We start from the raw sequence: 15,047 nt of genomic DNA, 5'->3' as shown, positions 1-15,047 counted from the left end.
GGCCACACCTCCACCCTGGCTAGCCACCCCTATATATTGTTCAGCGTGACCCCATATGGTACGGAATACCCCTTTGGCCAGTTTGGGTCAGCTGTCCTGGGTCTGTCCCCTCCCAGCTTCTGCTGCATCCCTAGCCTGCTCGCTAGCAGGACAGAGAGAGGCTGAAAAGTCCTTGGCTTGGTGTAAGCACTGCTCTACAACAATTAAAACATCAGCATGTTATCAGCGCTCTTCTCATCCTAATCCAAAACATAGCACCCTGCCAGCTACTAGGAGGAAAATTAACTCTGTCCTAACTGAAACCAGGACAGTTATATAAAAAAAATGTATTAATCTGAACTGAATGAACGTACTAAGTGAAATTAAATGGAAAAAAAAAAAGACAGGTGGGTCAATATGCTACCGAGGAAGCAGACTCTCAGCTCACCGTTGAAGTTAACGCTGCGAATGTACTTGAGCAGCTTTTTGCCTCCCGCGTGCTCCATCTCGGGGCAGACCCCCGGGTAGTCGGCACAGAGGTCCTTGTTCATGTGGTGGAGAGCGTGCGCCATGGCGTACACGGCATCGATCACGAACTGCACCTTCCCCTCCTGCTCATAGTGGGAGTCTTTGCCAATTCGCTCCTGCCCTGCACGTTAGAGACACACACACGCAGAAGGACAGTAAGGAGCAGTGCTTTCCTGATGTCAGGTACAAATGAACCCTCTTGGAGCCCATTTAAAGAAATGTGTCTTAGGCAATACAATGCAAACCTTTGAGTTATGATTTTACTAATTAAAACAAACAAAAGTCACCTTTCTTTCCTGATATTAGAATCATCAACACTTCTTAAGTTATTTTGCCATAATCCAGAGAAACAAACCCTACCATAAACACAAACTCGAAACTGTAACCCACGGGGACCATCTCAGAGAGACAGAGAAAACACCAGGCTCTGCACGCTCCCAAAGTATGTCTTTGAAAGAAGAAAGCATTTAAAATAAAGCACAGCTGGTATTTTAAAGTCTAATGTTCTGTTCTGTTTCAAATCCCAGTCTCTAATTGAAAGACAGAGCCAGATTGAGGGAAGGAAGAATCACTTCAGATGCAACCAAAGGGGTGCTCAGGAGAAGCGAGCGCACATGCCTGCTATTAACGTACCCTCAGGAAGCTCGGTATGTTTGTGTTAACTATGCACCCCTCTTCCCCGTACCTGCAGAGACTGAAATGTCCTTTAGAATCCACTGATTGCTTTTAAAATATTTTAGCAGCTGAGGACTTAAGGAATCCAAACCCTTAACGCAATCTGAACTGCAACTGGGAGAAAGCAATGCTTTGAAAGTCATTTCTTTATCACCGCAGCACCCAGAGTGATAGAAAGTACAAACCCTCAGCCTCAGCAATCTTCTCATCCAACGGGCCAATGCATAAAAAGCCTGACAGAGGGGAAGCATTTTGCAGATGGAACATGGGAATGCAGAAATTAAACCACAGAGACCCAAAAAAACTCGATAGCAGTGACAAAGGTGAATGTCATACTTTAAGTAAGATGTTTGTGCCCAAAACCTTCACTCTCAGACTTGAGACGAAAGCATCACCTGATAGTGTGATGGTAAGGCCATGTGATAAGGCAGCTTTCTTGTTTTTATTGTAGTAGGAGCAGATAACTGGGTGCCTCTGCAATTAATTAGCAAACCAAACAGTATTTTCAGCATGTAAAACAATTCACAATGGGTTAAGAATTGTGACTTTTTTTTTCTGAATTGTCCACTAGCACCTCATCTTACCTTGGCTGAGTAACACCAGCATAGATCAATCTGTCCAGCTGCCAAACATGTGATTATACTCACCTATCTCACCAGGGTTTTGTGAAACATAATTACTGCTCATTAAGTGTTCTGAGCTGCATCAATGAAAGCAGCAGAAGTGCAATCTATTATTGTCCACGTGGGCACTGCAGCCCACTTGTTCCACCTGCAGCATGACACTTTCCAACCTCACATCAGCCTTGATCTCCCTCCCGCAGTACCGGCAGGCCTGGGCACTGCCAGCAGCACTAAGAAACTGCCCTCAGAATCATCTTGCAAATATTTTAGGGATTTTCAAAGTAAATGTTCACTTGGGGGATAGAAATGGGAAAGATGCCATTGTAACATCCTTAATTAGAAATAGGGACCAGTGAATTTAAATTAGCTGATTGATACCAATAAGAAAAGGAAATCAAGTTGTTAATGACTGAGAACTAATGATTTCAGCAGAGGCAAGAAGCCCATTTTCCTGTTGCTGCTAGTATGTCTGCATCTCTCCCTCCCATGCTACCGAACTACAGCTTTACTGGAGCAGAGCCTTGCATCCCCAGCACCTCCCCGCAGAGCAGTGCTGTGCTCCCACACAGCCAGCACCAGGCAGCAGCTCACGTCCTCTCCAGCAAGGCTTCCTGTCCTGGATTCACTGAAGGACTAGACACCCAAAAAGGAACTGACCTACATCGCCAAAAACCCATCAGTCCCAACAATCCTTTTTTCCTTCTTTGAATGTAGTGGTGGTGGGCCAGAATTATTAACAAACAGAGATCACCACCTTCTTAAAGAGATACTACAAGCACAAGAAATACCTAAGCCTGTCCACAAGAGCGATGTGGCTGAAAGTGAGCAAAAATATAATCCCCTATATGAACACGTTTAATTATCTACACCTTTTCACATTCATAGGTTCGCTCCCTAATTACCATACTGCAGCACTGAAGTCTCGTACTATCAACCTAGCAATTTGGGTTGACATTCCCTCTACCAAAGCCCTTTAATTTTAAATTTCATCTACAATGCTAGAAACATTGAAATACTGCAAATAATTCAGCAGGGTGAGAGCTTCCAGACTGTGAAGATTCACATACTGTCCTTTTCATTATTTGACTCCCCTCTCATTGATTACAGACCTTATTACATTTCCAGGCCCTGACAAGCAAAATGCTTTTAAGTGGTTTCAGCTCAGCTACATAACCGAATTAGCAATGCAACAGAAATGCATGCCAAGGGAAGAGAATCTAGGATTTAAATTCTGCACACAAACAATACTGATTAGGCATATTAAGTTCCAGAAGCACAGCTGAATACACAGCAGAAAGAAAACCTTTAACAGTGAAGGTAACTGTACAAGAAACCTGAGCAAGATGCACTTAAAAAAAAAAAGCTACATTAACAATTTCAAAGCACAAAAATCAAAGAAATTAACTAGATTTGAAACTCTTAACTGAATTTCCAGTAACAAGAATCGTCTCTACTGAAAATAGCCTTTTCACTGAGTATTAAACATCCAGGATTTGTGTACAGTCCAGTTAGGGAGTCAAACACAACTACCCACCCAGAAAGGCAAGCATGAATTTCTTTATACAATTAGAGAACTTATATGAAAAAGAGTTTACTACCGTTCTTACAAGCACAGATTGAGTTACGTTTTAAAGAAAAGGTCTTCACTGCAATTAGTTTGGCCTAAATTCGATCTAGCAAACATCAAAAAACAAAACAAAAACACCTTCAAATCAATAGCCATGTTTTACATGTCAAATAGCCTTCAGGCTTTATTACTAAAAAAAAATCCAAATTAACGGGCTTTCTAGTGTTTCCTCTAGTTCACACCAAACTAACATCACAGTAAGGCGGCGAGCAGCAAATCAGGCCCAAGGTCCGCTCTCAAACAGGATGGGCACAATTTTAACATTTAATTTTCCAACTTCAGCATTATTTTGGCAAGTAATTTGCTGTCTTGGGTTTATCTGCAGAAGCCAAGCAAAAAGTTACACCACGTGCTTTAGGAATAGCTGCTGTGTATATGACTGTAAGCAAATTCAATTATTAATTATTCCTGGAAGAGAAAGAAATCCACATTAGCCATTAGCTTCTTGCAGACAAAAGCAGCCATACCAGCAGCTTCAGCACCGATGAACTCGGGCGTTGGGTGCAGCAAGAAACAGAGCGACGACTCGTGATCAGAAGACATCAAACAGCATAAAGAGGAAACAAAGTCCATTTGCACTGTGATGTGCAAGTCTTCTGTTCTTTCTTATGTGCCCCTGTTCCTTAAAGGATGCTTAAAAAAAACCCAACACGCTAACTTTGTGATCTTCAGGACCCACACAATAACATTATTTTCTTCAACAATGAAGTAGCTGACACCTGAGACACATGCACACAAAGTGATTTCAAGAGAATGCACTTTTGTACCACGGATTTGAAATGAAGTACCTTGGGATGTCAGGAGAAGGAAGAAACACAAAAGCAATTTATTGACATGAGCATTTTTTGCTTCCAAAAGATCTGTTTGAAGGTGATGACAAATAATTTAACCTCACTTCCCACTAGAGTCTCAAGTGCTCATCATCGTGATTCCTAAGAGACTGAGCAGCTAGGTCTCCTGCTTCAGGCAAATCTTCACAAGAGAAAAATACTGCAACAAAGCGGGGGAGGGAAACAACAGAGCAGCAAGAACACAGCGATGAAGAAGTCCTCTCACACAATCTCCTTCAGATGACAGAAATGAAATGCAGGTTTAGGAACTCCTGGTCGTACTTTTTGCATCACCACAAATGCAAGGCTTAACACTTCCTTGGGCAGGAAGTGAGATGAGAGCTTGGTTTTTCACGTTATCCTCAGCATTTCTTCTTCACTTGAATTTTCTGGACTCATCACTGATACTCACATAATATAGGGGATACGATGTGAAGCGTAAATAGCATTGCAAGGACAATTTTTTATGACATATAATTCATACAAAGAACAGACATCAAAATCCCAATTCTTCAGTGCTGATATCAGATGAATGCAGGCATCGGCTCGGTTTCTGGAGGATTAAACGCATTCTCAAAGGAACTTACATAATAATACTGCTGAGAACCTGGTGATAGTCATCATTAACAAGAGATGGAAGTTAAAGGTTGCAGAAAGCTCGCAGCGTTGAGCGAGCAGCCATTACTTGTACAATTGAGAATTCAGCAGCTGGCTCAGTGCTGGCAGAAAAACACACACTCTTCACACGACAGCACATTTAGCAGCCTTGGGAACCTGAGGCCTGTGAGCGAAGGGACGGCCGTGCTGCAGCACCTGAAGGACCAGGCCGTAGCTGTATGTGCCCATACGTGTGAAGCTTCGGTGCAGAGAGCTCAGCCTGTGCAGCTGCTGCTGCTGCGCTTGTGCCTCTCCAGAAACAGGCACAACAGCACTGAGCAAGCAGATCCATCTTAACAGACAAGTACATACACCCAGGGCTCTCCAGAACAGGATCAGAGCTATTACTCCTCTGATATTCGCACGCGGCACAGGCGCTGTTGTACACACAGGAGCTGTAAAATCTTGAGGCTTCTCCAAATAAGATCTTTATTTGAAAGTAGCTGAATACTAGAGCTTGAGAAAAGCTAACAATATGCTAGAGTAAATATTGTAATTTAAACATGAGGAGTATGACAATCAGGACTCTTTGCAATATAATCCATGTATTGTCTTTTTACGAAGAAATACAAGATCGAATAATACTGCTATGTAGTTACAGTCATCTATCCAGCCCATCCTAATTCAGAAGATCTCATTATAGACAAAAGCCTTTATCTCAACACCATCAATTCAATCCTCATGGAGTTTGTTGGGGAAAGCAGATGAACTTTCAAGTTTCTACTTCTAACTGAACAACGTCTTGCTGTGATAGGAGAAAACGTCAGCCTAAACATCTTCTCCTGCAGGCGATGGTGAGCTGGCAGAAGGGAGGGTCCAGGCAGCAGCACAGCCCCGGACAAGAGAGCAACCTCCCTTGTGCTGGTGCACCCCATTGGTGCCTTATTGCCACGTCTCCAGCTCCTCCTCTGTAATGTTCCAGGTCCACACAGCTCTGCTGCCTCATGCAGCTCTGACAGGGAGAGGTAACACGTGGAAATCAGACCAGTTGCTCTGTGCCGATAACAAGCAGGGTTGACTTTTATAACTGGAATGCGTGGAGGTTCTGTTGATTTGGTACACGCTTGACCTGCTGTCAGACATTGCCAACAAATAAGATATACAAAGAGAGATACAACTGTACTTAGTGACTCTATGTCACCAAAACCCACCAAAAGCAAATGTAGCCAGCTTTAACTATGCCTACACAGCTAATACTCACTAATCAAAAATAGGAAACCCGGCTCTCTCAGTGCCTTGCAATGCATTCCTTACTAGGATAACAACAATAGAAAAGTCCTGTGCTGTAACTGGACTTCACTCATAAGCAAAACCCAAAAAGAGCACAGCGCAGCAGCACCACCTGAAATGTGGCTATCCCAACAGCAGAAATAACATCATCACGTTATAAGGAGCATAATAAGGATTCATTACATAGGGAATAGTGAAATCTTTAATTTTATGTGTTTGAAACGATGCTTATCCCTCAGTATCATAAAAATCTTGGAACTGGCTGGGGCCTGAAAGCAGGCAAAACCTCAGCAGCAGTGGAGGCTACTGCTGGGGTCGCTGGGGCCACAGAGGCCAGGCTAGGAGGCCTGCTTCTCTGCCAAGCCCTAGTCTGCAGCAGTATGCAGACAGACTTCATGCGATGAGTTTTGTGAAGCTACATCCACTTCCATCTGTCAGATCATGACTTTTTCTCAATTACACTGATTCAGCCCACTGTAACAGTTCTGTTCTCAGGTGTGTATGTGTATCTAAGAGAATAGATTTTAGATTAGAAAACTGACCTTTCTTACTCAAGATGTTTCTGTGCATTCAGCATTCCTATTAAAACATCTGCAGTAGGTGTCATTTATACTCAGTGCTGAAGTACTACAGTCATAAAAAATCAGCACGGGGCTAGCCACTAGTGATGTAAGTTACAAACACTTCACAGCTTTAACTTGCTAATGTGCAAATGAAGAAATCTCCATGCAGCAATAATTGCCAGTGAAATCAGGGATCAAGTAAATGTATAGAAAAAGCACTGCTTAAATATAAGAAGGCTGACATTGGAGCTATCTTTATATTTAAGCACCTGGGTAAAAATACAGTTTGCAAATAAATGAATGTATGTAAATAGCAAGGGTAGAGTCATTGAATCACAGGGCTTTGCTGTCAAATCATCTCGAAACCCCAGAAATATAAGCATTTCTAAGAAATATATTTCAGAAATCTAATAGAGTTTAGAAAACAATGAAACTGGTTTACCTAAAAATAAACTCTTCAAGGTTGGTTTAACGTTGGTTGAATCAAGCGCTGAAGGATTCTTTTAGGAATATCATGTATACATATTTTGAGGTACTATGATGCTAAATGAGATTAACTTTTTGAATTGAAAGTTTATAGGTCATTAAGCTTTAATGCATACTTAGACAATCTAATACCGTATGGAAAAATATTTTGTTTAGAAATAGTTGCAAATAGCCAGTCAACTTACACACTAGTGCATGACGTGTTTCATTTGCTCCTGAACTTGTGCACATCACATTTTTCAGAAAAAAAATAAGATTTTTCTTTCTCATGGGTGTTAGTGTTGATATGTTTAGACACACCGAAGACTGTTGAAGTATTTACAAAATAAGATGCTACGCAGCCTGTTACAAGAACAAAGAACTGAAACCCATGGTTTCAAATTGAAGTCAAACTTTCCCTGACCATGCAACCTCACGTACGTCTCACTATCTCTGAGCTGCAGTATTGGCCCGGAGAACTCAAAGGAGTGACCCAAAGATGAGCTGGACTTGATAAGAAGCATTTACTGGAGAACATAGTTTCATTTACGAGATGTTTTGGATTTCCCCCCCTCCTCCCCTTAAACACTGCAGTTTAAGAGGGACCCTAAAACAAATATCATGTATAGCATGAAAGACAATCAGCATTAGAAAGAAAATAAGAAAAGACAGCAGAAGTTGCCAATGGAAACGTTGCAAAAATACAAATCAGCCACTCAGTAGCAAGGAAATATTATGCAGGCATCCTGAGAAAGGAAGAGCAGGCCATACTAGCAAAGCAGAAAAATAACTACCTAAAGCACTTATTTACCAGCATCAGAACACAGGATGTAATTGAGAAGATAAATTTTCCATCCTGGTCTGCCCTTTAACCTTATTCATAGCTAGCAGGACAAGCAAAACAAAATAAATTTTAATCTTTACAGTTTCTGCACTGAAATATGATATACCTCGCACACGGGTGCATTAACACACATTTCATACCTTGAAGCTGGGAGGAGAAAATGCAGAGTCACGTCTCTAACAAGTGCTAACCAAAAGCTTTCTTGCTCTCGCCTACATCATCAATCACACACCACAAAATCCTGGGACAAAATCCACTCTGAGACACAGCCGTGTAAATCCTGCTGTGTCCTGTGGCAACTGGGAAAGGTAACTGAGGGGAGAATTTGGCCTATGAGCAATTGTTTTGTGATCTGAGTAGAGGACTCACAGCCACCAGCCTTTCAGAAATACTTAAAGCATGTCAGTGCCTTGACGAACTGCTGCTTAGAACTAGAGTACAGTCCAGGACTACTGCCTAGGCAGGATTTCTTATAAACGATGAGCATTCATAAAAGGACCTGCGCAGGCAGAAAAGAATCTACTATCACTGGCCAATATTTGGAAAAAAAATACATTTATATAGTTTTAAATCGTTCTATAAAAAGAAAATAGCAGGAGGAATAGCAACAGAGCCTGGACCTCTAGTCTTGGTCACTCAACCACAGCACTTACAAGTATGTCATTTTGTCCATCATGGCTTTACAAAGAGAGACAAGGTTCCTCCCACCTTTATGAAGCACAGCTACAGGAAAAAAAAATCTTGATGCGCAGGAAGTTGACTGATAACTGAACTTACTGAACTGCTCAGTCCTGTGCACCCTTGGAGGTGCATTTCAAGGCAGGCTTATGTCAAGCCCACCCTCAAGAGGCAGAAGGTTTTTTAAACCATAGATTCTTGGACAGAAGAAAAATGTGTTGCGGTTAGTTTGGACCCTCCCAAACCTGCCTGAGGAGCTCCTGGTATTTGATGTAGGACCCAGGCACAGGGATATCCATTTCTATCCAGCAGCCGTATCGCTGATGGGAAGGTGGTGCTGAGAAGAGCCCTGCTGCCGCCTGCCAGCACCGGGCAGCTTTCTGATGGGGCTCCGCTTTCACCCTTGCGTCCCAGAGACAGCAAATACTCATTTCTATAATGCTTCCATTCCAAACCTTCAGAAACACCCTCTCCTCTCTCAACCCTCCACACCACCAGTGGAAATCAGTCTCAGTTTAGCCCCTCTCCCTGACACAATTTATACGGCACGCCAAACCATGCAGGTCTTTTGCCATCCTGAAGTCCAAGAGATGTTCATCCTAATGAATACCACAAAGCTGATCTCATAAAAAGTGAATCACGCACACCACGGCTCCTGGCGTTTGTTTAAAAAAAATGTTTTAGATATTGGCCTTATGCCATTAAGTTGCTTGAAACATTTCAGAGAATTTATTTTTTCCTGAGATGGGGAATTTTGATGGCATTTTGAAAACTATTTTTCTTTCCACAGTAAATTGCACATTGCCGATCTATTAATGCCCTAGATCACTTACTGTAATCAAATTATAAATAATGTTCTGTTGTCCTTAGCCATTTGCCATACCCTTTGTTTCTCCTTATTTTTCTTTCCCAAACATATGGCTTCATAGTACAAGCCATCTTGACTGGTGGTGAAAAAAGAGACAGGATATTGCCATAAGCTTCCTTAACCTCAACAACAACAACAAAATTAATAATAATAATAATTAACAAATCCCAGCTACTGATACCAGTTTAAACAGAATCACAGTTACCTGAATGGTTTGCCAAAGCTATCTGGGTGTTCCCCCCAGCCCCAGAGAAGTCCTGGGATGGGCAGGTGTAGGTGTCCGCGCCCCGTGTGGCACAGCACATGGATTTGCTCACCCAAGGCTCTCACACCTGAGGTGCAGGATGCTCAGCGCAGGATGCACGGAGAGCCCACAGCGGTCCTGGGACAGCTCCTGTCCAAACGCCTGCAGCGCCTGTGCTGCACGGGCAGGTAGAGCCGGCTCCCTCTGAGGCACGTTTTCCTGTTCCAACCCAAATCCTAAAGAACTACAGTCTCTCTTTTACAAACCCTTTTGCTAAATTTCTGTCACTTCGGCTTGCAGGGAGCTTTCTCCCAGCATTTTCTTTAGAGTAAGTCATTGTTTGAGCCATCATCTGGGCTGTGCCTTCAGACTGATTACACTTCCAGATAATTAGAAAAGCTCTCTGAGCAATCTACATCCTGATAGATGACATCCAAGGTGACATCACCCTTATATCACTTCATTAAGTCTCCTTGAGTGTAAAGCCATCTGAATTAAAAGCTATGTTTAATAAGTGTAAACAGTCAAGTGTTGCAATTTCCTTTTCTGTTAGCATTTTACGCCAAGGAGGCGGTTCATTAAAAATGCAGGGTCTCTAGCTGATGCCTATGGGTATTCCAAGTATTTGCATTTCTTTTGCATATACGTGGGCACAGGTGCTTCCTCTGGAGCAGGAAATTCTCCATACCCACCCGTGCAGATGATGGCACTGCAGAAGGGAGCGCCCTGCTCGCTGCGTGGCCCCCTGCAGGCACAGCGCGGCCCTCTGCAGAGGGGCAGGGGGCCATGGCCCGAAATATTCTGCACTGCATATTTGATTTCAATAACCACTTTGCAACTTACATACAAGCTGGATCATGACAACACATACACAAAAACCCATTTTCATGTCCCTAGTATTATTGGAGCAGCAAGAAGTAAAAGAGCAAACTGTCTAAAAACAATACCTGGCACTACTGTGCTGTTCCAAGTGATTGCATTAGACTTCCCGTACAGTTTGATGAAGTGTCCTTAAAAGCAAATCACAGAGCCCCTCAAGGACAGAGGCAGCTACTCCAGGGCCTGGGCAACCGCAGACGGCAGCACCTGGCTAAAGCTGCACGATTTGTCTCACACAGCATCGATCCCTCTCTTCCTTGGGGAAAAGCGATCGGCTTGGCTGTTTGTTGTACACATCCACGCTGCTTTGAAATGGCCTGCATCCCAACAGAAATTAACCCACACAACAATACAGGCCTCCTTGGCATCAGCACGACTTAGCAGCTCTGGATCATGCCCTGAACCACGTCAAAGTCAGTCACTTTCTCGAAATAGTGTTAGTTACAATAATATGTTGTATTTAATCTTGTCTAGAAATAAGGTACAGTGTGCTAAATATGTTTTCATGTTCTCATCCTACGTCTATCCATTCCAATCAGAGCAATTTTTTCATGCTTAAATAAATACAAATTACACTAACTTAAAAGTCCTAGTTGTAGAAATACTTCAGAAAGTTGCAACGTTAAAAGGTAAGCTGCCCACAGGACGTGCTCTTGGAGAGGCTTTTCTTCATCATCCAAGTGCGTCCCCGTCAGCTGCTCCCTGCCACATGCGAGGGCTTGGATAAGGAGCAGGAGCCTCCCGCGCCTCCCACCAGTGCTCAGCAGCACAAGTGCTGTCAGAAACCGATGGCCTGTAGCCTAGTACCTCGCTGCATTACAAATTACCAATCAAATTTTAAAATAATGATGATCATTCATAATATTATCACATCAGTGGGACATTAAGATTCTCCTACTAGCAATATAATTCAAAGCTAATGCTTTTTCTGATGCATGATTTACTTCGGTTTGTAGAAGAGGGAAGGAAGATGTCAGGTCAGAGCATGTCACTGGCACAATATCCAGCAATAATGTGGTATTTCAGCACAATAGGCTAAGTTACCCATTGAAAATAAATGTTTCTGCTAAATCTAAGCCGAGGGAAGGCAGAACAACATTTTATGTTCACATCAGAAAGCACAAGCTGTCACTCGCCTTCTTTTGTAAGAAAAATAATGGCAGAAACAATAAGGGCAATATAAACTTTGAGAGATCATCCTGAAGATCTTTTAGTGATTTTTAGTCAAATTCCAGCCTTCAAAGGGAGATTCCACATGCTAAATTTAAAGGCAGTATTCCCAGTGGTAACCGCACTGCTTCTATGCGCAACACTCCTACTCCCATCCATGAATTGAAACCAGAAGCAGATGATATGAAATATGGAAAGTTTTCAATCAAAGTAAAACATATCCTCCTATGAACTAGTTTTCTTTGATCAAAATTCAACGCAATTATTCAATATAGTGTGGGTGGATAAGGGAAGAGCAACCAACATCATCTACGTGCAGTTGTGCAAAGCAGCTGACACTGCCCTGCACGATATCCTTGTCCCTAAACTGGGGAGACACGGATTTGAGGGATGGGCCACTCAGTGGGTGAGGAATTGGCTGGATGGTGCTGCTCGGAGTTGTGGTCAAGTGGAGACCAGTGACGAGTGGCATTCCTCAGGGGTCTGGGACTGGTGCCATTTAACACAACTGGGGTGCTGCTGGGTGCATCCCTGTTTTCTCCAGATAATTGGTTCACTCTGCAGCATCTGCAGATGTAGCAGGGAACACTTCCTAGAATTCTTCCAGGGTATAGCTGAAAACAGTTATCCGAACTCAGCATCCCCCATCAGTGTAACACATTGTCCTGATCAGAACTGAAGCACGTTATGAAATCACTCCTGCTGGTACCCGGACAGCTTTGCAACCACAAAAATAAATTCCTGAGCCTGCACAGGATCAGAAACAGAAATCCCTGGAAAATATATTTCAAATGGCGTGTAAAACCTTAAAAGGTTTTAAATAAATAAATAAATAAATCTGGCAGCCACCAAAAAATAACTGAGGTCAAACAAGATGCTACAAAAAGGGATGAACTTGAGTCACAAATGCAGACAGTGCATCATCTCTGTTATCATCTCTGTTACTGAGCTGAGGCTGAAAAAAACTATTTAATCCCCATTTTTTCCAGTAACCTTGAGAACAAAAATCTGATCAACAATTTTATGCTACCTAAAATGAAAGTATTTCATCCTGTGCTAATAATACATTCCTACAGGTGCATTTGCCCCCCAGAAGTTAGAACCAAAGGCACACCGTTCCTCTGACCCATGAGCAGAAGGTGCTTTGACATAGTTGGTGGCCACTTTGTGATCTGCAGACACACGACAAGGCACAAGCTGTGGAAATATTCTCCATCTAAAATAAACCAACACCCCCTCAAACCACCCTGCACTCAAACAAAAGTCCTTCTGGATCCCATGGAAAATATTTTTTCCTGCTAGATGGGAAGCCAGAAGGAGGAGGAAAGAAGAATGAAATTTTGTCTCTCTCCACCTACTCTTATCCTGCATGGCTGATGCTGCCGTTCTATTTTCTCTACAACCTACAAACATTCAATCTATTTTTTCAGTGTGTCTGCAACTGAACTTCCTTGCACTGGCCGTGCCAACGCAGCCCACACACTGCAGCACAAGGAGGGTGAAATGACTGAAATTACCTGTGCATTTACGGTCGGTGTCCTCCTTCTTTGACCCGCTGATCGTTAACTTGCAGTTGAAGTTCTCCTCCCAGTACTCAGCAAACCACACGTTCCTTCGGTTGTTCTCCAGGGTGCGGGAGGTGAAGTAGGCATCAAACCCTGGAGAAGGAGACAGACAAACCTCAAGCTAGGTCTTGCATCACTGCAAGTACTGCATCCAGAGAAACAAAACCTCTGTTCACACCTCCTTCGACATCCGGCACGCATTCGCAGCTCTATCCACGTGAGATGGCCGTGGAGAGAAAGGAAATCACTTGCACATTTTATCTCATCAACTGCACCTTGTAAGGAAATTACTCTGCTACTGAGAGTTATAAAACTAGGTAAAATATATATAGAAGAGATTAATATTTAAAAGAAAATTATAAGCAAAAAGCATGGATTAGATATATACAGATAAGAAATGAAGATAAATGATATGGTGCAGCTGATACTTGACTGAGCTCAATACAACTGTAATTTTATAATTAACCTCTCCAGACCCCCTGAGAATGCAGCTTCATCTCACTCAATTGGCCATTATCTGTACAACTTGCTGGTTTTGAGTTACGTATTTTTCTTGTTCTTAATTTCCTCTCCAAAGGTATAAACTTAGAGCGTGAAACTTCTAAGAGGTGACTGTGAAGCGTCGGCATTTACCAGGCACTTCGACATCCCGAATCGGGTGGGGTGGGGTGGGGTGGGGTTGGGGGAGGTTTCCTTGCTTAGCTCTAAGAGTCAGGTCATTACTGAAGCAACGTAGAGAGGAACAGAACCCCTGAGGGGTTGTTTTGTTTTGTTTTTAAGCGCGTAGTGCTCTGTATTCTCTGAAAGAAAATATTGTATAGCTGTGTAGCATCAGCTAGTTCATAACTGTCACGTGAATCTTACGTATATTCTCTCTGTTTAGCACCTCAATAACTTGCCAGGAAAAAAAAAAAGTATTTTACTTTGATATTTTTTCATAAAAATATAAATATAGATACAATATAGATAAGAATACACACACCTATATGTCCATACACGTGTTTATCTTCTTTTCTTCCTCTGTATATCTTTTTCTTTTTTCTCTACATATATTTTCTTTGATGAATATCCAAAGGCTTACAAGCCAGGAGGGGGAAAAAAAGAGTAGAACTGTACTATAACGTTATACGGATCATTAAGTACTGGTAACTCATTTGAGCTGCCATGGTGAAGGAATATCCTCTTTCAAGTTTTCACATTCTATAGTTTCAAACCAAGCCCAATATTCTTTAACAGTCCAGACAATACTTTTCAAAGATCACGCTGATTTTAACAGATTTTTCCTCACAATAAAAAAACTCCAAGATAAACATTTGCTTTCCCAATAAGCAATGGTAATTTAGACTAAAAGGAACAGCGCATCACTAACTACCTGGGGCACTGCTGCTCCGCTGCTGTATTTAAGCACTCTTCTATCAGCCATTCTCTTTCAAAGTCGAGATAACTCCTTGGAGCCTGCAGGAATCCTTGTGCATGCAAATACTTGCAAATCAATAGGCAGATATCCTAAGTACCAGCACGACGCCAGAAATCTGGCCTTTCAGAAATCTGGCCTTTGTACTGCAGTGAGCAGAGCTCCCCTGAGCGCACACAGGGCGTGCAGAGGCATCGCTGCCTGCTCC

At 42.5% G+C, this 15,047-nt stretch overlaps 1 protein-coding gene across 7 annotated transcripts in view; it reads right to left on the bottom strand.

The window, feature by feature from the left end:
* The window catches only part of GRM7 (glutamate metabotropic receptor 7), a 267,773-nt gene that overhangs the window by 85,025 nt on the left and 167,701 nt on the right, over positions 1-15,047 (bottom strand). For all 7 annotated transcript variants that reach the window (XM_040568674.1, XM_040568681.1, XM_040568675.1 and 4 more), the window contains exons 5-6: positions 13,378-13,518; positions 428-628 (exon numbers count right to left, since the gene is read on the bottom strand). In XM_040568674.1, the coding sequence (XP_040424608.1) occupies positions 428-628; positions 13,378-13,518 (342 nt within the window). The remainder of the gene's footprint in view (positions 1-427; positions 629-13,377; positions 13,519-15,047) is intronic.

This window comes from Cygnus olor, chromosome 10, assembly GCF_009769625.2.
Source record: "Cygnus olor isolate bCygOlo1 chromosome 10, bCygOlo1.pri.v2, whole genome shotgun sequence".
Lineage (NCBI taxonomy): Eukaryota > Metazoa > Chordata > Aves > Anseriformes > Anatidae > Cygnus > Cygnus olor.
Note: the sequence above shows the minus strand (reverse complement) of the source record. Positions and strands in the feature narration are given on the sequence as shown.